The 24,133-nt window shown below is 34.8% G+C and overlaps 1 protein-coding gene and 1 pseudogene across 1 annotated transcript in view; one reads left to right on the top strand and one right to left on the bottom strand.

Annotated features, from left to right (window-relative positions):
• The window catches only part of COL19A1 (collagen type XIX alpha 1 chain), a 308,387-nt gene that overhangs the window by 28,622 nt on the left and 255,632 nt on the right, over positions 1-24,133 (top strand). The window contains exons 4-8 of the mRNA XM_059399023.1: positions 1,497-1,620; positions 2,867-3,142; positions 14,236-14,316; positions 18,419-18,544; positions 19,668-19,730. Coding sequence (XP_059255006.1) covers positions 1,497-1,620; positions 2,867-3,142; positions 14,236-14,316; positions 18,419-18,544; positions 19,668-19,730 — 670 coding nt within the window. The remainder of the gene's footprint in view (positions 1-1,496; positions 1,621-2,866; positions 3,143-14,235; positions 14,317-18,418; positions 18,545-19,667; positions 19,731-24,133) is intronic.
• On the bottom strand, positions 868-1,182 carry LOC132018487 (cytochrome c oxidase subunit 6B1-like; annotated as a pseudogene).

The following is a 24,133-nucleotide window of genomic DNA, read 5'->3' as shown; positions in this document are numbered from 1 at the left end:
AATGTGCAGCTCCTATTTGAAGATGTGTTCAATTCAATGAATGGAAGGAGAATTCCAGGAAATAGTTCTGTCGAATTCCAAAACACGTGAAACAAAGATATGATCTTAAGAGCGTGAAGGTGGGAGAGTGAGGTAGAGGAGGCAGGAAGTTAGAAGAAAGATGGAGACACAAGTTACTGCATGTGGGGGTAGAGTGGGGTCTGCTGTGTGGGTTGAGGTTTCCTTTTTAAAAAGAGTTTGGATGCAACTAGCTAGTTCCAAAAATGTCATTTGGAAGTTTATGTTTTGGCATCACCTCTCAACTATACCTATGCTCACCATCAGGTTTATAGGTGGTTCCAAAAAGAAATGGCAGACATCAAAGCCACATTATTTGTTACCTATCTATCTATTTATTTGGATACACAGGAGGGCTTTTGTTTGTTTGTTTATTTTTTAAAGTAAGCTCTATACCCAGCATGTGACTCAAAACCCCAAGACTGAGACTCCCATGCTTCCCCAACTGAGCCAGCCAGGTGCCCCCACAGGAGTTTCTATTATACTATTTTTATGTGGTTCAAAAATTACATAATAATTTTTTTGAAATTGTATAGATAATAAAGGGGAACATAAGATACATTTTAGCACATATAGGGGCTTGAGGCTGTTCTATTTAGTCATTCACTCTGTCATCTGGTATGAAGAATATGGTTATTTTAATAAAACAAAATGGAAAAAACCATCATTCTTACTGATCAAGGTAAAACTTCCACCCTGGTTTCTTGACTGCCCATCCAGCTGTTTATACATACATAGTCTTATACTTTTCCAATGAGGATTTATTATTAGTTATTAGTTCACCCATGATTCAGGATCCCAGGGTGGGGATCACAATGTATCCAGTTTGTCCTTCACCACCCTGGGAGAAGGATGGAAGACAAAGAAGAGGTAGGTGGAGCCAGTTCCGATCTTCCCAGGAGATGAGCCTTCTGCCCTGTGGTCATCCCAGGCTGACATTTAGGCTGTGGGGCAGAAGGACCTGTAAACACACCAGGACCATTCACACATGGAGATATCACCTCCTTCAGCGGTAGAAGTTCAGGTAATTCTACTAACAGTTCCTGGTCTGGTTCTGATTGGGGAAGCAGTTGTCCAAAGGACAGTCTGGTAGTTCTTGATTTTGGACTTGATGTCTTCTGCCATGGTGCTGACTCCTAGAGACATCCCTGAGGCACCTCGCAGCTCAGTGTGACTCTCAGCAAAGATGCCAGATCAGATTGGACGAGGAATTAACATTTCGTTTGCTTTTTAATGAACAACATTACTTAAGACAGTACAGTAATGGTCATTGTGAAATTTAGTTTAATAATGGTGACTTTGTAGAGAAAATTCCATTTTAGAGATTTTGTTTTATTGTGATGGGAAAAAAATACTGTGTTAAAAAGAACTTTATACCTAGATTTTTTTCGTCACCATCTTCAGTGTTCTCACAATAATTCTTTGTTTTCCTTCCCCAGTAAGATATTTCCCAAAGGCCTTCCTGATGAGTACGCCATAGCAGCTATGTTTCGAGTACGAAGAAGTACCAAAAAGGAACGATGGTTTCTGTGGCAGGTTTTAAACCAGCAGAATATACCACAGGTAAGGAAACAAAGAGTTGTGCTGATTAGTTTTCTCTTACGTGGTTACGCCAACCGAATCTTGGCATGGTGTGCACAAATCTGGAAGCAGATCTAGTATTTGAATAGTCTTCCTTTTAGGGGAATGCAAGTGTTCTCATCATTAGGATGATCTTGCTGAGATCTGTAATATGATTCATATCTTGTCTAAAGACACTCAAATGACCCTTCTTTCATAACTGCTTCATTGACACTAATAACTTCTCTATCTCCTATCATTTCTGATATGTATCACTTTTAAATAACTCATACATGGTTTCATTTGAAAGTCTGGAGTAGGTGAAGAGGTGGGATAAAATATTGATTCCATCAATTAAAAGCTATTGAACACATGCTATATTCTAGTTAGTGATGAAGAGATTTTTGAAAGAGTAATTCGTTTCTCAGGGAGAAAGACCTTTCTCAGGTCTTAAAAGGATGGCATCTAGGAGAACAATATACTATAGCTTAGCCATGGTGTGACAGGTGCAGTGGTAGAGGTAGGCTCAGAGCTGAGTGGGGACTATGGGAGCATAGAAAGGACAGCTTCCTAAAATGGGGCACAGGGAGAAGGAACCTAGGAATACTTGTGCAAGTGATGACACTTGGGCAGAAAGATGAGTTTGCAAAGACTCCAGTTTGGTGGTGGGTAGGGGGGGAGATGAACCTCAGTATTACTTATTGGCATCTTACATTTGTGTTTATTTCTATACCTATCCATTGAGATGTTTTTTGTTCCACTGGTCTTTTAATCTATTAATATAGTCACAATTTTATGATGGAAAGATGAACTGAACTAAAAGTATATCCTTTATGAAAAGGCATTTTTCTCTACACCATGCAAATCATCAAAGTTTCAAGAAGTCAATCTCAGTTTCCATGCTAAGAGAAATGATCCTATTCTTATTCTTTTTAAATTAAGTAACATTTAATTCTTGAATTACTCATATAAAATTTTATATATATACTTAGATATACATATATATATTATCTCCTCAGATGTTCTCTCAAGAAAGGAACATATTACATTCACCAGAATGCCCCATATTTAAAACATTTTCATACCTAGATATTTGTTCTTCTTTTGTATTAACAAATCTGGTGTCATCTAAAACATTTTACTAAGTGCCTCAATTACACCAACATGCATCTCTAACTTTTAATTTGTGTGCTTTAATAATTTTGAACCCTGGTTTTGAAACATTTAATGCTAATTTGCATTTTTTCAGGTTTCTATGGTAGTTGATGGTGGAAAGAAGGTGGTGGAATTTATGTTCCGAGCTCCTGAGGGAGATGTGTTGAATTACATTTTTAAAAATCGAGAACTCCGTCCTTTGTTTGATCGTCAGTGGCATAAACTTGGCATTGGTATTCAATCCCGGGACATTTCACTCTATATGGATTGTAATTTAATTGCAAGCCGGCATATAGATGAAAAGGACACTGTGGACCTTCGTGGAAAGACTGTAATTGCGGCACGAGCTTCCGATGGCAAGCCTGTGGACGTGAGTTGTGACATTGATTATGAAAGAGAAATAGTAAAGTTTCTAAATTAGATACCTTATTAAAACCTTCTTTATTTAATTACTGTGTAATACATTCCCTTCTCAACACTGTTTAAATTAGCCATCAGATGTGTGAAGGCATAGCTATGTATTTCCAACTGTATTTTCACATATATTATCTTCTCTCTATTTTCACCCATTTTCTTCAGCCTGTGAATTTTAAAGAACTAGGTCATGCCTTAAAAAATAAGATTATTACAATTAAGTTCTAGTAAAAATGAACCATGTGATATAAAAAGTCAGCTTGAATAAGCTTATATGTTTTGAATAGAAAAGACTGGGAAAAGATGAACTTTAGATTAAATGGTCCCAGATTACCTGATGTTTCCACTCAAGAACAATAGGCTGTTTATTCATCCTTAGAATATCCATAGTTTTGTATTGCAGACTATTTCTCATAAGCCTATAATGGTTTTTCAATGTTCTGCTGGACTGAAACATAACTACTAATTGTGTCCATAAGTCATTTGGATGAGAGCAAATGGCTAGCAATACCCTTTCAGATAAAAAGCTCCTTTAAAAATCATATCTAATGTTCAGGTGTTAATAGATTTATCAGTTTCCCTAGAGAAGAAGGTAATCCTAAGAAAAATTCCTAAAAAAGTGAGATATCTCTGAATTTCATGACTTCTGACTTTCTTATGGGTAGAATGATGAGAAAACCCATAAAAATAACCTAAAATTACCTGAATACAGGTCACTAACATAATAGATGGATAAAGACAGTATATGTGTAAATATATATTCAATAAAATATGTTTAAACTGTTCTCTTTTAGGAACAGTGAAAAAATCAGTGAGAATGCCATAACTAGAGCTCAGTGATGATCACCAAAATAGGCTAGAGTAGGAAAAACCAATCACAGAAGCAAGACATTATGGCAAAATAGGCTAGAGTAGGAAAAACCAATCACAGAAGCAAGACATTATGGCATTGTGGAGAGTGAGCTGGTTTGGGGATCAGACAGATGTGCTGTAAACCCTAGCTCATCTACTTAACTGTAATGATCTGCTAACTTTATCTTGTTAGCTATTAATTAATCTATGTCTCAGTATCCTCAGTTGAAAAATTCTGTTGTTAGAGTTACTTAGTTATAATTATATAGAGTATGTGCAGTAGTATCTAGTATGTAGTTCCCGGTATATTCATTTGTTTATTCAGGTCTAGACACTCCACTGAACCCGGGCCTAAAAGAATGGAAAAAAAAAAAAAAATCCTGCTTCTCTTTCTCTCAGACATCTTGAAGACTAATGAAAGAATCAAAGTCTATATTAGTAAATGGTGGCTTCCAATGATAATAGCAGTATTAATTGTAACACAGTAATACTAGACAGACCTTTCAGAAAATTCTCTCTAAATGTGGGGTGGGAAGTGGAGACCAGCAGTTAGAACATCAGAGATGTATTTTCAGCAGCAGGTGGAGTATAGAAAAATAAGGAGTAAATTCAGGGAATTCCAGCAACAGTACAAGAGAGTGGCACCTGCTGTAATAATAAAGTGAGGGACTGGAGTTTGGGATTGGACCCTCCTATAAAACTAGTGAGAGCAAAATGGGCTCTGTTTCTAAGACTTAAAGAACTAAGCACATATGGAAATAAATTCAGAACATTTGTGGGGAGATAGCAATGAGAGAGAAATAAGTTATTGCAAGTGCAGGGTCCAGGCTCAGAGCTTGCCCTCTGAACATTGAGTACTGTGTTCTGTGTCTCATTAACTTCTCACCCAAGAAAAGAATTGAGCCCAGAACAGTGGGCTGAAAAATACCAGGTGTGTCCTCTAAAAAGGCACAATGTAAAAATTATAATATTATAGTGGTTTCATAGTTTAGTGTGGCATCTTACTTCATGAGGATAAAATTAAAGCCATACCCAAAGTGAGGATGCAGAGGAATATGTTTGAAATGAAGAAAAAAAAAAGGCTCAAAATGTCCGTAAGAGACCTAAATGAAATGGAGATAAGTAATATGCCTGATAAAGAATTTGAAGTAATGGTGATAAAGATCCTCACTGGACTTGAGAAAGGAGTGGAAACCCTCAGTTAGACTCTTTAGAAAGAGATGGAAAACATAAAAAAGAACCAATCAGAGATGAAGAACTCCATAACTTAAATTAAAAATACACTAGATGGAATAAATTGTAGACAAGAGGAAGCACAATAAAGGATCAGTGACCTAGAGGAAAGAGTAATGGAAAGCAACCAAACTGAACAGGAGAGAGAAAAAATAATAATAACAAATTAAAACAGGCTTAGGAAACTCAATGTCATCAAGCATGATGGTATTCACAGAAAGGGAGCAAGAGAAAAGAGGACAGGAAATTTATTTGAATAAATAACAGCAGAAAATTTCCTGAATCTGGGGACGGAAACACAAATACAGATCAAGGAGACACAGAGAGCCCCATGCAAAATTAACCCAAAGAGGTCAACCCCAAGGCACATTGTAATTAAAATGGCAAAAAGTAGTAATAAGGAGAAAATTTCAAAAAGGAGCAAGAAAAACCAGTTGAATACAAGGGAAACCCTATACGGTTGTCAGCTGATTTTTCAGCAGAAACTTTGCAGGCTAGAAGAGAGTAGCATGACATATATATTCAAAGTGTGGAAAGAAAAAAAAACCTGCACCCAAGAATACACTATCCAGCCAGGCTACCCTTCAGAATAGAAGGAGAGATAGAGTTTCCTAAACAAACAAAAGTTAAAGGGATTCATGACTATAAAACCAGACCTATGAGAGTAGAGGAGAAAAGAGTTGAGTAGAAAGGAAAGACCATAAGTAAGAGTAGGGAAAGGGGAAAATGCAAGAGCAATAAAATCAATTGTATGTATGAAAATCAGTCAAGGAATTCAAAAAATAAAAAGATGTAAAGTATAACACCATATACCTAAAACGTGAGGGGGAAAGAGTGAAGAATGGGTTCAAAAATAAACGATCATCAACTGAATATAGACTGCTATATGCATAATATGTTATATACAAACCTAATAGTAACCAAAAATCAAAAACCACTAATAGATATGCAAAAAATAAAAAGAAAGGAATCCATGTATATCACTAATGAAAGCCAGCAAATTGAGAGAGAAGAAAGTGAGATAAGAAAGGAACAGAGAAGAGGTACAAAAACAACCATAAAACAAGTAACAAAATGGCAATAAGTACATACCTATTAATAATTATTTTGAATGTAGGTGGACTAAATGCTCCAGTCGAAAGACATAGGATGATGGAATGGATTAAAAAAATAAATAAATAAAAACCAATCTGTAGTCTCCTTATAAGAAACTCATTTCAAATCTAAACCATGTGCAGATTGAAAGTGGGAAAAACATTTATCATGCAAACAGAACTGAAAAGAAAGATAGCAATATTTATATCAGACAAATTAGACTTTTAAAACAAAGATAATAAGAGACAAAGAAGGATACTATATAATCATAATAAGAACAATCAAATGAGATACAACAATTGTAAATATTTATGCAACCAATATGGGAGATCCCAAATACATAAAGCAGCTTATCACAAACATAAATAAAGTAATTGGTAATAATACAATAATAATAAGGAACATGAACACCCCACTTATATCAATGAATAGATCATCCAAACAGAAAATTAACAAGGAAATGGACTTTGAATAACACATTGGACCTCATAAATCTAACAGATATATTCAGAACATTCCTTCCTAAAACAGAAGAATGCATTCTTTTCAAGTGCACATGAAACATTCTCCAAAATAGATCACATATTAGGCCACAAAACAAGTCTCAACAAATTAAAAAAGATCAAAGTCATACCGTGTATCTTTTTTGATCACAATGCTATAAAACTAGAAATGAACCACAAGAAAAAATGTGGAAAAACACAAATGCATGGGGCGCCTGGGTGGCTCAGTGGGTTAAGCCGCTGCCTTCGGCTCAGGTCATGATCTCAGGGTCCTGGGATCGAGTCCCGCATCGGGCTCTCTGCTCGGCAGGGAGCCTGCTTCCCTCCCTCTCTCTCTCTGCCTGCCTTTCCATCTACTTGTGATTTCTCTCTGTCAAATAAATAAATAAAATCTTTAAAAAAAAAACAAAAAAAAACAAAAAAAAAACCCACAAATGCATGAAAGTTAAATAACATGCTTCTGAAAAATGAAGGGGTCAATCAAGAAATCAAAAAGGAAATTAAAAAAAATACATGGAGATAAATGAAAATGAAAACACAACAGTCCAGAATCTTTGCAATGCAGCAAAATGCAAAGAGGGAAGTTTATAGCAGTGCAGGCTTATCTCAAGAAGCAAAAAAGAAATTTCAAATAAACAAACTAACCTTACACCTAAAGGAGCTAGAAAAAGAACAAACAAAACCCAATAGCCACAAAAGGAAGAAAATAATAAATAAATATTAGAGCAGAAATACATGAAATAGAAACTAAAAACACAATAGAACAGATCAATGAAGCCAGGAGCTGTTTCTTGGAAAAAGATAACAGAATTGATAAACCTCTAGCCAGACTCATTAAAAGAGAGAGAGAGAGAGAGAGGAGAGAGAGGACTCAATTAAACAAAATCAAATGAAAGAGGAAAAATGAAAACTGATACCACAAAAAGAACAAAGGATTGTAAGAGAATATTATTAAGCCATAAATTGGACAACCTGGAAGAAATCAATAAATTCCTTGAAACCTATCATTCCCAAACTGAAATAGGAATAGAAAATTTGAATAAACCTTCTACCAGCAATGAAATTGAATCAGTAATCAGGAAACTCCCAAAAAACAAAAGTCCAGGACTACACTGCTTCACAGGTGAATTCTAATAAGCATTTAAAGAGTTATTAGTCTGTCTTCTCTAACTATAGGAAAAAAACAGAAGAGGAAAGAAATCTTCCTAATTGATTCTATGAGGCCAGCATTACCCTAAAGCCAAAATCAGATAACGACACTATAAAAAAGAGATCAAGGTAATGCTAACCTCATAGAATGAGTTTGGGGGTTTTCCTCCCATTTCTATTCTATTTCTATTTTTTTAAACAACTTCAATAGAATAGGTATTATTTCTTCTTTATATGTTTGGTAGAATTCCCCTGGAAAGCCCTCTGGCCCTGGACTCTTGTTTTGGGGGAGGTTTTTGATCACTGTTTGAATTTTTTTGCTGGTTATTGATCTGTTCAGATTTCTACCTCTTCTTGTTTCAGTCCTGGTAGTTTATAAGTTTCCAGAAATGGACCTTCAACTCTTTGGTCCACTAATCTTTGACAAAACAGGAAAGAATATTCAATGGAAAAAGGACAGTCTCTTCAATAAATAGTGCTGAGAAAATTGGACAGCCACAACCAGAAGAATAAAACTGGATTTCTCTTACACTCTACACAAAGATAAACACAAAATGAATGAAAGACCTAAATGTGAGATAGGAATCTATCAAAATCATAAAGGGGAACATGGGCAGTAACCTCTTCCACCTCAGCTGCAGCAATTTCTGGGAAGACACATCTCTAAAGGCAAGGGAAACAAAAGCAAAAATTAACTACTGGGACCTCAAGATAAAAAGTTTCTGCATGGCAAAGGAAACAGTCAACAAAATTAAAAGGCAACCTATGGAATGGGAGAAGATATTTGCAAATGACATATCAGATAAAGGGCTAGTATCCCGAATCTATAAAGAGCTTACCAAACTCAACACCCAAAGAACAAATAATCTAATCAAGAAATGGGCAGAAGGCATGAACAGACATTTCTGCAAAGAAGACATCCAAATGGCCAACAGACACATGAAAAAATGCTCTACATCAATTGCCATCAGGGAATTACACATCAAAACCATAATGAAATACCACCTTATGCAGCTAGAATGGCTAAGATTAACAAGACAGGGAACAACAAATGTTGAGGATGTGAAGAAAGGGGAACCCTCTTACACTGTTGGTAGGAATGCAAGCTGGTACAGCCACTGTGGAAAACAATATGGAGGTTCCTCAAGAAGTTAAAAATAGAGCTACCCTATGACCCAGCAATTGCACTACTGGGTATTTACCCAAAGATACAGATGTAGTGAAAAGAAGAGGCATGCACATCCCAATGTTAATAGCAGCAATGCCCATAATAGCCAAACTTTAGAAGGAACTGAGATGTCCTTCAGCAGGTAAATGGATAAAGAAGTTGTGGTTCATATATACAATGGAATGTTACCCAGCCATTAGAAAGGATGAATACCTACCATTTACATCAACATGGATGGAATTGTAGGGTATTTTGCTAAGTGAAATAAGTCAGTCAGAGAAAGATGATTATCATATGGTTTCACTCATATGAGGAATATAAGGCATAGTACAGAGGATCATGGGGCAAGGGAGGGAAATCTGAATGGGAAGAAATCAGAGAGGGAGCCAAACCATGAAAAACTCTTGACTCCAGGAAACAAACAAGGGTTGCAGAAAAGGAGAAGGGTTGGGGGATGAAGTAACTGAGTGATGGGCATTAAGGAGGGCAGGTGAAGTGATGAGCACTGTGTGTTATATGCAATTAATAAATCATTGAACACTACCTCAAAAACTAATGATGTACTATATGTTGCTTAATTGAATTTAAATGAAATAAATTTAAAAAGAGAACTATAGAAAAATATCTCTGATGAACATAGGTAGAAAAATCCTCAAAATCATTCCTACAATCCCACAATTCCCACAATCAAGTGGGATTTATTCCCAGCATGCAAAGGTGGTTCAATATTTGCAAATCAATCAATGTGATATATCACATCAAGAGAAAGGGTAAAAAGCATATGATCATTTAATATAAGCAGAAAAAACATTTGACAAAGTACAACATCCATTCACGATTAAAAACCCTCAACAAAGTAGGATTAGAGGGAACATACCTCAACATAAGGCCATGTATGAAAAACCAACCTTGTACATGTACTTAATGGTGAAAAACAGAGCTTTTCCCTAATCTCAGAAGCAACACAAAGCAGTCTACTCTCACCACTCTAATCAACATAGTTCTGGAAGTCCTAGCTACAGCAATCAGACAACAAAAAAGAGTAAAAGGAATCCAAATTGGCAAGGAAGAAGTAAAACTTTCACTATTTGAAGATGACATGATACTATATATAGAAAACCCCAAAGACTCCACCAAAAATCTACTAGAATTTTAAATGAATTCAGTATGGTCATAGGATACAAAATCAACATATAGAAATCCATTGCATTTCTGTATATTAATAATGAAGTGGCCAACAGAGAAATTAAGAAAACAATCCCATTTATAATTGCATCAAAAATAATAAAATGCCTAGGAATCAACTTAACCGAGGAGCTGAAAGACCTGAACTCTGAAAACTGTAAAACACTGATGAAAGAAATTGAAGATGAGCCAAACAAATGGAAAGATATTCCATGCTCATGGATTGGGAGAACACATTTTTTTTTTAAACTTCCATACTACCTAAAGCAATCTGCAGATTTAATGGAATCCCTATCAAAATACAACAGCATTCTTCACAGCACTAGAACAAATAATTCTAAAATCTGTATGGAAACACAAAAGTCCCTGAATACCCAAAGCAATCTCGAAAAAGAAGAACAAAACTGTAGGTTATCACAATCCCAGATTTCAAGATACACTGAAAAGCTGTAGTTATCAGAACAGTTTGGTACTGGCAGAAAAATAGACACTTAGATAAATAGAACAGAGTAAAAAGCCCAGAAACAAACCCACAATTATATGGTCAATTAACCTTCAACAAAGGGGCAAAAATATGCAATGGGAAAAAGAATAAAAGGAATCCAAATTGTCAACAAATGGTGTTGGGAAAACTGGACAGCCACATGCAAAAGAATGAAGTTGAACTTCTTTCTTAACCCATTCATAAAAATAAATGAAAAATGGATTAGATCCTAAACGTGAGACCTGAAAGAATAAAAAGAATAAAAATCCTAAAAGAGAGCACAGGCGGTAGTGTCTTCTTCCATACCAAGATAGGTCTTCTGAGGCAAGTGAAACAGAAGCAAGAATAAACTATTGGGATTTTGTAAAAACAAAACAAAAAGCAAAACAAAACAAAACAAAACAACACTTCTGTACAGCAAAGGAAACCATCAACAAAACTCGAAGGCAACCTATTGAATGCGAATAGATACTTGCAAGTGATGTATCTGATAAAGGGTTAGTATCCAAAATATATAAAGAACTTACCAAACTCAACACCCAAAAAATAAATAATCCACAGATGGCCTACAGACACATGGAAAGAGTCTCAACATCACTCATCATCAAGGAAATGAAATCAAAACCACAATGAGATATCACTTCACAGCTGTCAGAATCAGAACACAAGAAACCACATGTGTTGGGAAGGATCCCAAGAAAAAGGAAACCTTGTACACTGTGGCGGAAGTGCAAACTCATGCAGCCCCTGAGGAAAACAGTATGGAGTTTCCTTAAAAATTAAGAAAATTTTCTTTAAAGTATTTCCTTAAAAAAAAAAATATATATATATATATATCCTTATATTTTTCCTAAAAAAAAATATATTTATATATTTACATATTTATTACTCAGCCATAAAAAAGAATGAAATCTTGGCATTCACTACAGTATGGTTGGTTCAGAGAGTATAACGCTAAGTGAAATAAGTCAGTCAGAGGAAGACAAATACCATATGACTTCACACATATTTAAAATTTAAGAAACAAAACAAACAAAGAAGAAAAAAGACAGACTAAGAAATTAACTCTTAACTAAAGAAAAGAAATTGAAAGTTACCAGAGGGGAGGTGGGTGTAACTATACTAGATTTAAAATTTTTTTAAAATAAATAAATAAATAAATAAAGACAAAAATTAAACAATTAAAGTGATATGATGCAGCTTATTTATGAGATAGTGTTTGAGTTAAGCAAATAAAATACATATTTTATTCTGTAAAGATTCTTGGTCCTGCTAAAAATTTAAGTGGACTAATTTTTCATCATCTCTGTGGAAGCTCTATAATCCATAAGATCTGTTGTAGTGTGAAAATGTTTTATTTACGCTGGATGGATGTTATTGGAAAAAAAATCCCAATAATTGGGTTTTATTTTTTTATACTGCCTAGTTACTTTTGTGAAAAAGAAATACGTGACAAAAAGATACAAAGGATTTTTTAAAACAAATTCTGTGTAACAAGGGCCAGTATAGACTTAGTCCTAAACATTGTCCTTGTAAAGCACAGTGTCAGTGAAGGATTCCAGAGTAACTAATGAATAAGAAAGCATCATTAAACTAGGTTTGTAGTTTCAATGTCATGGTACTTGATTAGTTACTAATCCATCAAAAATTGATCATCCGTCTTTAGTTAACTAAAATAACTCCCATTATCAGGACACCTGGGTGGCTCAGTGGGTTAAGCCTCTGCCTTTGGCTCAGGTCATGATCCCAGGGTCCTGGGATAAAGTCCCGCATTGGGCCTCATTGGTCAGTGGGGAACCTGCTTCTCCCTCTGTCTGCCACTCCCCCTGCTTGTGCTCTCTCCTCACTCTCTGACAAATAAATAAAATATTTAAAAAAATAAAATAATTCATAAAAGGGTCTAGTATAGTGAATTGTACATAATCAAATTTTAATATTTATTGGCTAAATTGATAAAAATCATGATGTTATATTAGTTTCAGTTAAGAAGAATATTAATTAATTGGAATCCCCATTCTTTGTTCCATATAATGGGTATGTTACTGCATGGTCTTTTATTTGACTATGTAAGACAGTGTATTTAAATTTTATAAACAAAAGTTAATTTCAATACCTTGTAAAAAGTTATAGAAAATAAAAAAGTTTCATTTTATCTCAGAATTTTGCATTGGCTGCAAATGGTAGGCTGCTCATGAATTCAGAAGATGTCCGTATTTCTTAACACTTTCTATGAGCTGAATTGATTCTGTTCATCTCAGTGCACTATAGAGTAATAGTTACAGCCTTTCTCCCCCACCTTTTTGGCTTTTTTTGTGTGTGTTGGGTAGAGTTTCAGAACTCAACAAAGATAAGTGCTTCTCATTATGGTAGGATTAATTATTGTAATATTAACCGTTGGATCTTTCTATAGACCATACTTATTGACATCAAAGTAATACATAATCTAGCTCTGTAATACTGGGAAACAGAGAAAGAGGTGGAAAGGGGCAGAGAGAAATGTGTAGTCAGTGGGAGGAGAGGGTAGAGAGAAGAGGTTGCTCCTGACCTACATAATATGTGACATCCTTGTATGATTATTAATTAAATTATTAAATTTGCAACCACAAAGTAACTTAAAATAGCTGACTTATACATCTATCGTATTGATATCTTTTCAGTAGTCTGTAGTAATTATTTTTCACATGGTTGCTTGATCTTGCATTTAAAGGCATGATTGCACTTTTTTTGAACTACTTTTTATTTCATATCCAATGCCAAAAAATATGAATCTACTAAGCAGATAGAAGGAACTGATTATTTTTGTAAAAAGATTATGAGTATTGCTCAGGGTTATCCCAGTGTAGTAGAACATCCATAGATATTGTACAGAATCCATGAAATATAGATGAAAACTAAGTACTTTTTTTTTTCTTATTAAGAAGTAAGCATCTGTTTCAGTGTCTCAAATAAGAGCTCTGGAACTACTGAGAAAGCCTTTTCTATCACGTGTTCATACCTTTGACTTTACTTTTCTTTTCCCCCACAATTTCTTACTTTGAAATTTTTCTCATTTTGTGGGCATACTTTCTTGTAATGCATAACAATGTCTCTCTTAAAGTAAGTACTTCTTTTGTGTATGAAATCATAGCAAAGATTTGCAGTTGCTTTCATTACCTGATTTCCTTTATCTAGAGATCTATCTTAATAATTGAATCCATGTCTCTTTCTCAAATGATCCACAAAATCATGAATCCAAAATTAAACAAAAGCATTAAAAATATCTACCAATAACTTATTTGTATAGCTCCTTTTATCTTTCCTGTTAAATTACCACAATTTTTAAGTGCCTCAGTGACTTTCAAGAAAACTAATGATGTGTCTTATTACTACTTTTTTAATAGATTGAGCTTCACCAGTTTAAAATCTACTGTAACTCAAACTTCATAGCACAAGAAACATGTTGCGAAATATCAGACACCAAGGTAAGTTAGTTTTCTTGGCTTGGGAAGAATATAGAATGTCAGTTGCGTGGTCCATAGAGTGCAAATATAAGGCAGCACTGAACATCTTCTGTTGAAGCCAGGTGAGTAATTTGTTCCAAGTAAGAGACGACTTTTAGTGCTCTCACATAGTTTGGAAAATGATGATGCTACTGTCAGAACATAGTTTATGGAAAAAGTCATAAATTCTCCCTTATTTATGTTGAGTCCAAAGTGAGGACATATCATTCCCAAAGTTCAAGACAAAACACAGGGATTTAAACTGTGTAAAAAACTCACATAGTTCTGGATGTCATATATCCAGATATCATATCCATTCTGGATACCTTTCTTTTGTGATAGATTTTTTTTAAAGACTTCATTTGTTTGAGAGAGAGAGAGCATGTGAGCATATGCAGAGGGGAGGGGCAGAAAGGAGGGGCTGAGCAGGGCCCTAATGCAGGGCTTGATCCCAGGACTCTGAGAGATCATTACCCGAGCAGAAGTCAGATGTTTAACAGACAGAGCCACCCAGGCACCCTGTGATAGAGTTTTCGTCTTCATTTTCCCTGTTATTCACCTGGTCTACCTTTATCTGATGCCTGGATTGTTGCGTTATCACATCAACTGCCTTCCCTTTCTCTAGACCTTTTTCCTTCCAGTGTAACCAGAATAAGTCTCTGAATCATTGCTTTGTATATGCATTTATTTTCTCTCATTAAACATTAATTATTCAAAAACATTGATCTTCTAGACATTGTGCTGAAGAACAAGGCATTAACAGATGTGAGTAAGACATATTTCCTGCCCTCTGTTTATCTCTTTCTCAAACCTTTGGTCATTCCCTGTTGGCAACAAAGCATAAACTCAGATACTTAGCCTCTCATTCTTAAAATTTCCAACCTAACTGTACAACGTTACTTTCTTATACCAGTCTTCCATTTAAAAACAAGAAAAAGAAAAATTCAGTGCTTTTTCTATCTTTCATTATGATGGGCACTTGTGCTATCTTACATTATTAGACCTAGTTGTATTTGTTTTTAATTTATTCAACTTCATTTTAAACTCACTGAGGGGAGTTATATTTTCTTTTTTTATTCCTAGTGCTTTATAGAAGATAGTCAAAATATTGTTTCTTGACTTGTTGACTTATCAACTATTGAAGGAGTTAGATGGGACAAAAACGTATTTAAAAGGGACTAATTCAATAAAGTCTTACGGAAAGAACATATGAAAAGTAAAAGAAAAAGGTGAAAATGTTTCTCTTTGTATCTTAGATTTCCTAGAAGTTCTATACTTATCGTTCAAAATTACATGAAAATTTTATCGATAGTTTAGTAATTCAAAGTATTTTTAACTTCTGTCACTCACTGTGAGTAGTAGAATAATAATGTGACTGATTCAAAGCACAGCTAAGTTTTTCAAAATTATTTGTTTTGCTTATGTAACTTGGTTTTATAAAGCATATCTCCAACCCAGTTTATGGCTCTCATTCCAAGTAAAATGAAAGCCAGCCAAATATCTTTCTATAAATATCTAAAAAGAAAATTTATAATGTCAATCTACAGACAAAATACCTAGACTTCCTGGAGCCACATATTTAAATTTTGAAGATGCTAATTCTCCAAAAGTTTACTTTTTAAATTAATTATTCCTTTAGGGTATAAGAGCCCTTAAAATAATAATTTTTCCTGGTTGAAAAGTAACATAATGTTTTGATATATCTAAATACTGTACTTTTGACCAGTAGTTTTTACTCTGTATAATCACATAGTAGAGATTTTTCTATTCAAATTATGAGAAAATTATTTAAGGAAGTATGAATAATAGATTTGATGGAGTGATTTGACTGTTAAAAACAATTACGTAACTTCAGAAAGTATGGAAGAAAATTAATCACATCTTAAAAATATTATTTAGGAGTTAAAGTGTAGAAAATAAGGTAGGAATTCGTCTTTGACTATAGGAAAAAAAATAATAAAAGCCTGCTTATTTTCCTGCTAATAATTATTTGAAGGGACATCACCATTTTTTAAGGAGTAGCAAAAAATAGAAACATGCTACATTTTACAAGTGGGACTGTATAGTTTGGAAGGTAAATAACTATATGAAAGCCATTTACGTGCATCTGCTGTAATTCTGACAAGTTTTTTTTTTTTTCTGAAAAATGTGTTGAATTCAGAAAATTTTAATGTGCTTGCTTAAAATTTTAATTTTATCCTGGAATTTCAAATTAGACTTTTTTTGGTTATTGATATGTTACAGCATGGTCAAGGGTGAAATTTATTCAAGGTCATCTTTAAATATAGTTCTTTTCTTCTACTGATTAGATTTTTTGTTTCTGTAAAGTTTCATGACCACAGACATAGACAGAAGGAGAAAATCAGCAACATTTGTTGAAAATAAATGAGAAATGTGATTAAAATTTGTAGGGCCAATTAACTAAATATGCATCAAATCAAAACCAGAGGTTTTATGAAGAGAAGAGTCCTTACTTGTACATTTTTATGTTCCCTTCAGGCACTTTTTGGAGAGTGTAGAAAGTTTTATAGTGAATCCCGAGACATACTTTTAAAATCATTTAAAGTCCCAATTTAATATAGTAAATTAGTTATCCAGACCAAAATTATGAACTCAAATTGGGTCTTGGTTACCTAAGTGGTAACTGGTAGAGCAGGAAGTTGCTGGAAAATCATACCAAATCATACAAGATAAATGGACTATTTTGGTGTTAATTGTGTTTCATTCTAATATGACTTTTAGACTTGTGGACTTGGAAACTTATTAAGATAACAGAATAGCTAATTATTAAATCTGGAGAGAATGAATCTGATAGACCTCGGGGTGGACACAGGAAACTAGTCCCAGTGTTTCTGAGTGTCATTTTTCTTACAGATTTTATTGTTTTCAGAAATATTAGAGTGGTACCCATTTTTTTTCAAGAGAATTTTTTTGTTTTAAAAATTATGTATGTTGGGGCACCTGGGTGGCTCAGTCAGTTAAGTCTCTGCTTTCAGCTCAGCTCATGATCCCCGGGTCCTGGGCTCAAGCCCCACGTGGGGCTCCCTGCTCAGTGGGGAACCTACTTCTCCCTCTTCCTCTGGTGCTTCCCCTGCTTGTGCGGTCTCTCTCTCTCTCTCTGTCAAATAAATAAATAAGTAATATCTTTTAAAAAATTGTGTATGTTTATTATAGAAAACTTGGAAAATACAGCCAAATTCAAAGAAGGAAATAATTATCAACTGTCTCACCACAATAAATAACCACTGACAATCTTTTAGTTTTTTATCCTGAAAATACTTTTCCAAGCATATATGATTTGTAGCATACAAAGTAATATGTGAATCCTTCCACCTAAACTGCAAATTCAGAGTTAGAAAATTACAAGTTTATAAAATTACAAGTTCACAGTTATAGACCATGGTGAGGAGCCTGGTAAATGATGTGGAGAGGAAGGGATGCATTTATTTATCCTCCCTGTCTGGATTTATTTTTGAGAGAAAAAAAGTTCATTGCTTTGTAACTAAGTTTCACTTCATGTTATCCTACATGTTCTGAACGCACTGCTTAAGTATAAAATTCACCACTTGTCTGTTACAATGGAGGCGTTTTTAATGACTTTAAGGGATAAGGGACTTTAAAGACCAAGACTAGTGTATACTTTAATTAAATATATACCATCCTGGAGTATAAAAAGAATTTATTTTCTACTTTTACGTGCCTTTACAATCATCTTGTTGGGAGTAAACAAGTTCTAAAAGTTCACGTTGCTTGCTTTTGTTAAAAATTTTGTTCCACGAACACGTACACAGATGTAATATGTATAACTATTTTATTTTAACTAGGCAGTTACTGTGAATGTTTGGGATTACTGTGCTCATCATAAAGTCATTTACAATAGCTTCAGAATTCCTCAACACACCAACATTTTAGTGTATTTCTAGCGTGTTCTCAGTGTGATAAAACACATTGGAGGCCTAGTAAAAGAGCAAAGGCATTCTAAATGTTCATATACCAGTGTCAAGTCATCCCTAGATTGGTGGGAGCCTGTATTTGGGAAGTTAGAATGTTTGGAATTGACTCTACTCATTTTTCTGGATTGTAGTGTCCAGAGCAGGATGCCTATGGAAGTGCTGCATCATCATTGTTACCCGCTCATGCCGGTAGAATGTCTGCCTATCTGCCAGCAACGCAGGAACTTCAAGACCGGTGCCAGTGCATTCCAAACAAGGTTTGCTAGTTTCAATCTATGCCCATGGAAAAGCCACTACACAGAGTGAGCCAAGCCCCTTGGATGTGGCCCCGGTGCACAGAATGGATCTTGACCTTTAGTGCTAGTTGAATCAAATACATAAGCCACTCCGTCACTGGGTGTGGGTTAAGAGAAGGGAATTGGGAATAGGATTTCCTAGATTTTTTTTTTCTTTTCTGGATAGTTCTGGAGCCATCAGACTTTCTTTCCAGGCTGTGAATTAGAATGGATAGAAAGGTAAAGGGGGGAGGGGGGACCCACCTGTACAGCAGACAAATAACAAGTAATTAACATGTGTTGGGATTAGGCTTCCGTTCTGGGAACTCACAGTTGAAGAAAACAGTGCTGCTCTTTAACACGTACACAAGATACTCTATATAGTATTTCTTTGTTGGTTACTGATACTGTAGGAAATAGGAAGAGAATATTACTTTAAGAATTTGCTTCATTTGTGCCAGGATGGTGCCCTGGTGAGGAAGAGTGGTCCTTTGGACCTTCATAAACTTCTTTTATGAATGTTAACAGCAGTCTTGAGGCAGTGCTACAAGGAGGCTAAGAGATTTCTTGATGGTTTTCCTCTATGCCCATAGGAAAGAGGAAAAGAAAAAAGGAAAGAGGAAAAGGAAAGGAAAGAGGAAAAGAAAAAACTAGCCTTAGTTCCTAGAGCAGAATGTTCCCTAGTACTGTGCCTTACTACATGCCCTTAGAGACTTAACACATTCAGCTACCACTTCACTCCTGGCTGGAAGAGTAGAGATAGGGGGGGAGGTAAAAGTTGAGAGGAACCTTACATTTCTTCTGGCAACCAAAATTGTATGTAAGCTCCATGAGAAAAGCAAGTACAAGTTGCAGAGGCCATAGAGGAGCATCATCTGTTCCAGTTGGTGGAAAGTCTCATAGAGGAGATGATGTCAAATGGCATTTGGGGGAGAGAGAGTACTGAGCCTCCTGAGAAGGGAAGGGCATTCTAGCAGAGGAACCAACATGAGCTCAGAGGAGAGTAAAGCTTTATCCTACTATGGTCACTGTCATATTTGTAAACTATTAGTCTTCAGCTCAAGGTGATAGAATGTTTGATAACACAGAATTCATTTTTGCTCAGGGAGAAGCAGGATTGCCAGGAACTCCAGGCTCACCTGGCCAGAAAGGAGATAAAGGAGAACCGGTAAGATACCCTAAAATACTGTAAGGATGAAAGTGGATTTGTCCAAAAGTGACTTTAAAATGCATCTATCTCCTATCTCGATGTCCCAGACAAATGCACATTTCTGTTAACGTCTATCAAGGACTATATTTAAAGGCTGATTGCTGAAATAAAGAAGACTACATCAGCATTCAAATTTCCTTTTGAGTTCCTATTGGAACTAAAATTTGAAAAGATGTGGAAACCCAAATCTTTGTATCTATAAACTATAAGCAAAATTGTGAAGCAAGAAAGTTTACTTTTAGTTGTGCCCTAGCCTACTCTAGCATTCTGTTCTCCAGATAAACTCTTATTTCTCTTGTGTGCTGATGGATCCCCACCAAACATTCTTTTTTAGCTTCCTATCATTTGTTTATTTATCTATTTTTTAAATAAAATTTTACCCCCTTCATCCATTTCTCCAACCTCCACTCCCTAATTCTGGCAACCACCAATCTGTTGTCTTTATCTGAATTTGGTTTCCTCTTCTTTTCTCTTCTCTTCCCTTCCCTTCTGTTATCTTCCTTTCTCTCTTCTCTTCACTTCTCCCCTCCCCCACCCCTCCCCTCCTCTTCTCTTCCTCCCTCCCTCCCTCTCCCTCTCTCTCTCTCTTTTTCTTTTCTTCACATATAAGAGAGATCATATAGTATTGGTCTTTCCTACTATTAATGCCTTTGAGGTCCATCCATGTTGTCATAAATGGCAAGATTTTATTGTCTTTCATGGCTGAATAATATTCCAGTGTGTGTCTATGTGTGTGTGCTTGTATGTGTATCACCTCTTCCTCACCCATTCATTCACTGATGGACACTTAAATTGTTCCCATATCTTGGCTACTGTAGATATTGCTGCAATGAATATGGAGGTGCATTTATCTTTTTGAGTTAATGTTTTTATTTTCTTCAAATAAATACACAACAGTGGAATTGCTGGATATTCTATTTTTAATTTTTTTGGAGAATGTCCATACTGTTCTCCATAATGGCTATACAGTTTCTTTGTGGAAAGTTTCTCTTTCTGCACACCCTCATGAACACCTGGTATTGCTTGTATTTTTAATAACAGCCATTCTAACGGATGTGAGGTGATATCTCATTATGGTTTTGATTTGTTATTTCCTTGATGATGAATGATATTGAGCACCTTTTCATGTACCATTTAGTCATCTATACGTCTTCTTTGAAAAATCTCTATTCAGGTCTTCTGCCCATTTTTTAATTGGATTTTCAATTTCTTTTGTGGTTGAATTGTATAAGTTCTTTATATATTTGGATATTAGTCCTTTGTCAGATATGTGAATTATGTATTTTTTTCCATTCACTACATTGTCTTTTCATTTTTTGCTGGTTTCCTTTGCTGTGCAGAAGCTTTTTAGCATGGTATACTTCCACTTATTTATTTTTCCTTTTGGTGTCAGATTTAAAAGTTATCACTAAGACCTATGTCAAGGAGCCTAGTGCCTAGAAAGTGTTTTCTTTTTCCTAGGAGTTTTATAGTTTCAAATCTTATATTCAGGTCTTTAATCTATTTTGAATTAATTTTGTAACATAGTGTAAGATAGTGGTCAAATTTTATTTTTTTGCCTGTGACTGTCCAGCTTTTGCAATACCATTTATTGGCGAGAGTGTCATTTCCTCATTTTATATTGTTGGCTCCTTTGTCATAAATTAATTGACCACTTATGCATGGGTTTAATTATTGTTTCTCTATTCTGTTCCATTATTTATGTGTCTATTTTGTTGCCAATATTCTACTGTTTTAATTACTATAGCTTTGTGATATCATTTGAAATCAGGGAGCATGATGCCTCTAGCTTTGTTTTTCTTTCTCAAGATTGCTTTGGCTACTCGGTTGGTTATTTGTTTGTTTGTTTGTTTGTTGTTGTGGTTCCATACAAATTTTAGAATGATTTCTTCTATTTCTTTGAAAAATGACATTTTGATAGAGATTGCATTGTATCTATAGATTGTTTTGGGTAGTATGGATATTTGAACAATATTGATTCTTCTAATCCATGAGCATAGAATATCTTTCTATTTGTGTCTTCAGTTTCTTTTATTAATGTCTTATAGTTTTCAGTATACATATCTGTCACCTCCTTGGTTAAATATATTCCTAGAAATTCTACTTTTTCTGATACAAATATAATTAAGATTTTTTTTCTTTTTCTGGTTCTTCACTATTAGTACATAGAAACACAATAGATTTTTGTGTCTTGTTTTTGTGCTCTGCAATCTTACCGAGTTTGTTAATTAATTCTAACAATTTTTTGATGAATTCTTCATGGTTTTTTCTATATAAAATCATGTCATCTGCAAATAGTGAGAGTTTCACTTATCCCCTTCCAATCTGGATGCCTTTTCTTTCTTTTTCATACTTATTGTCTTGTCTAAGACTTCCAATACTATGTTGAATGGTAGTGATGGGATTGGGCATCCTTGTCTTGTTCCTGATCTTGGAGGAAAGACTTTCAGCTTTTATTTTTTTTTAAATTTATATTTATTTATTTATTTTTTTTTTTACTGATTTTATTTATTTATTTGACAGAAATCACAAGTAGGCAGAGAGGCAGGCAGAGAGAGTGAGAGGGAAGCAGGCTCCCTGCTGAGCAGAGAGCCTGATGCGGGACTCGATCCCAGGACCCTGGGATCATGACCTGAGCCGAAGGCAGAGGCTTTAACCCACTGAGCCACCCAAGCGCCCCAAACTTTCAGCTTGTCACCATTGAGTATGATGTTAGCTGTGGGCATGTTATACATAGACATTATTATGTTGAGGTACTTTCCCTCTATAAACACTTTTGAGAGATTTTATCATATCTGAATCTTGTCAAATACTTTTCCTGTATCTATTGAGATGATCATATATGATTTTTATCCTTCATTTCATTAATGTGATGTATTATATTGAACCATCCTTGCGTGCCTATAGTAAATCCCACTTGATCATGGTGCAAACTTTTAGTAAATTGTTGAATTCTGTTTGCTAATATTTTGTGAGAGTTTTTTCATCTATGTTCATCAGGGATATTAACCTGTAATTCTCTGCATTTGTGGCATACTTGTCTAATTTTGATATCAAGGTTATGTTGGCCTCATAAAATGAGTTTGGAAGAGTTCTCTATTCTGTTTTTTGGAAGAGTTTGAGAAGAATTGATATTTATTCTTCTTTGAATACAGGGTAGAATTAATCAGTGAAGTTCTCTGATCCTATAGTTTTGTTTATTGGGATTTTTTGATTAATGACTCAATCTCATTATTAATTCGTCTGCTCGGGTTTTCTGTTTATTATGATTCAGTCTTGGTAGGAGGTATGCTTCTAGGGATTTATCCATTTCTTCTATAATATCTATATATGTTGTCCAGTTTGTTGACATAATCATTGTTCATGGTAGTCTAATGATCCCTTATATTTCTGTAGTATCAATTTAACTTCTTTTTCATTTTTGATTTTGAGTCCTCCCATTTTTTTTTTTCTTGATGAGTCTACTTAAGAGTTGTCAATTTTGTTTCTCTTGCAAAGAACCACCTCTTAGTTTCAGTGATCTCTATTTTGTTTTTAGTCTCTGTTTATTTCTGCAGTACTCTTTGTTATTTCTTTCCTTCTACTAACTTTGGGCTTTCTTGTTTTGGCCTTTTTCTTTTCCCCCTAGTTCCTTGAGGTGTAAATTTGAGCTGTTTATTTGAGACTTTTCTTGTTACTTATAGTAGGTATTTATCACTTTGAACTTCACTCTTAACAATTGCTTTTGCTATATCCCACAATTTGTTATGCTGTCTTTACATTTTTATTCGTTGCAGGTATTTTTTATTTCTCCTCTGATTTTTCTTTGATTCATTGATTATTCAGTAGCATGTTGTTTAATGTCCACTTATTTGTGAATTTTCCAGGTTTTTTTCTTGTTATTAATTTCAAGTTTCATACCATTGTAGTTGGAAGGGATGCTTGATATGATTTCAGTTTCTTAATTTTTTTTTCTCTCAAGTTTTTATTTAAATTCTAGTTAGTTAACATATAGGGTAATATTGGTTTCAGGAGTAGAATTCAGTGATTCATCACCTCTATATAACACCCAATGCTCACCACAATAATCACCCTCCTTAGTACTCATCACCCACATAACCCATTTAGCTCATCCCAAACCTACCTCCCTCCATTAACCCTCAGTTTGTTCTTTGTAGTTAAGTGTGTTGTGTGGTTTGCTTCTTTCTCTTTTTTCTTCCCTAGGTTCTTCTGTTTTGTTTCTTAAATTCTACATATGAGGGAAATCATATACTCTTTGTCTTTCTCTGACCGACTTATTTCACATAGCATAATATACTCTAGCTCCATCCACATCATTGCAAGTGGTAAGGGCTCATTCTTTCTGATGGCTGAGTAATATT

The sequence above is a fragment of the Mustela nigripes genome, chromosome 5 (genome assembly GCF_022355385.1).
Source record: "Mustela nigripes isolate SB6536 chromosome 5, MUSNIG.SB6536, whole genome shotgun sequence".
Lineage (NCBI taxonomy): Eukaryota > Metazoa > Chordata > Mammalia > Carnivora > Mustelidae > Mustela > Mustela nigripes.
This window is presented reverse-complemented; position numbering and strand designations above follow the sequence as displayed.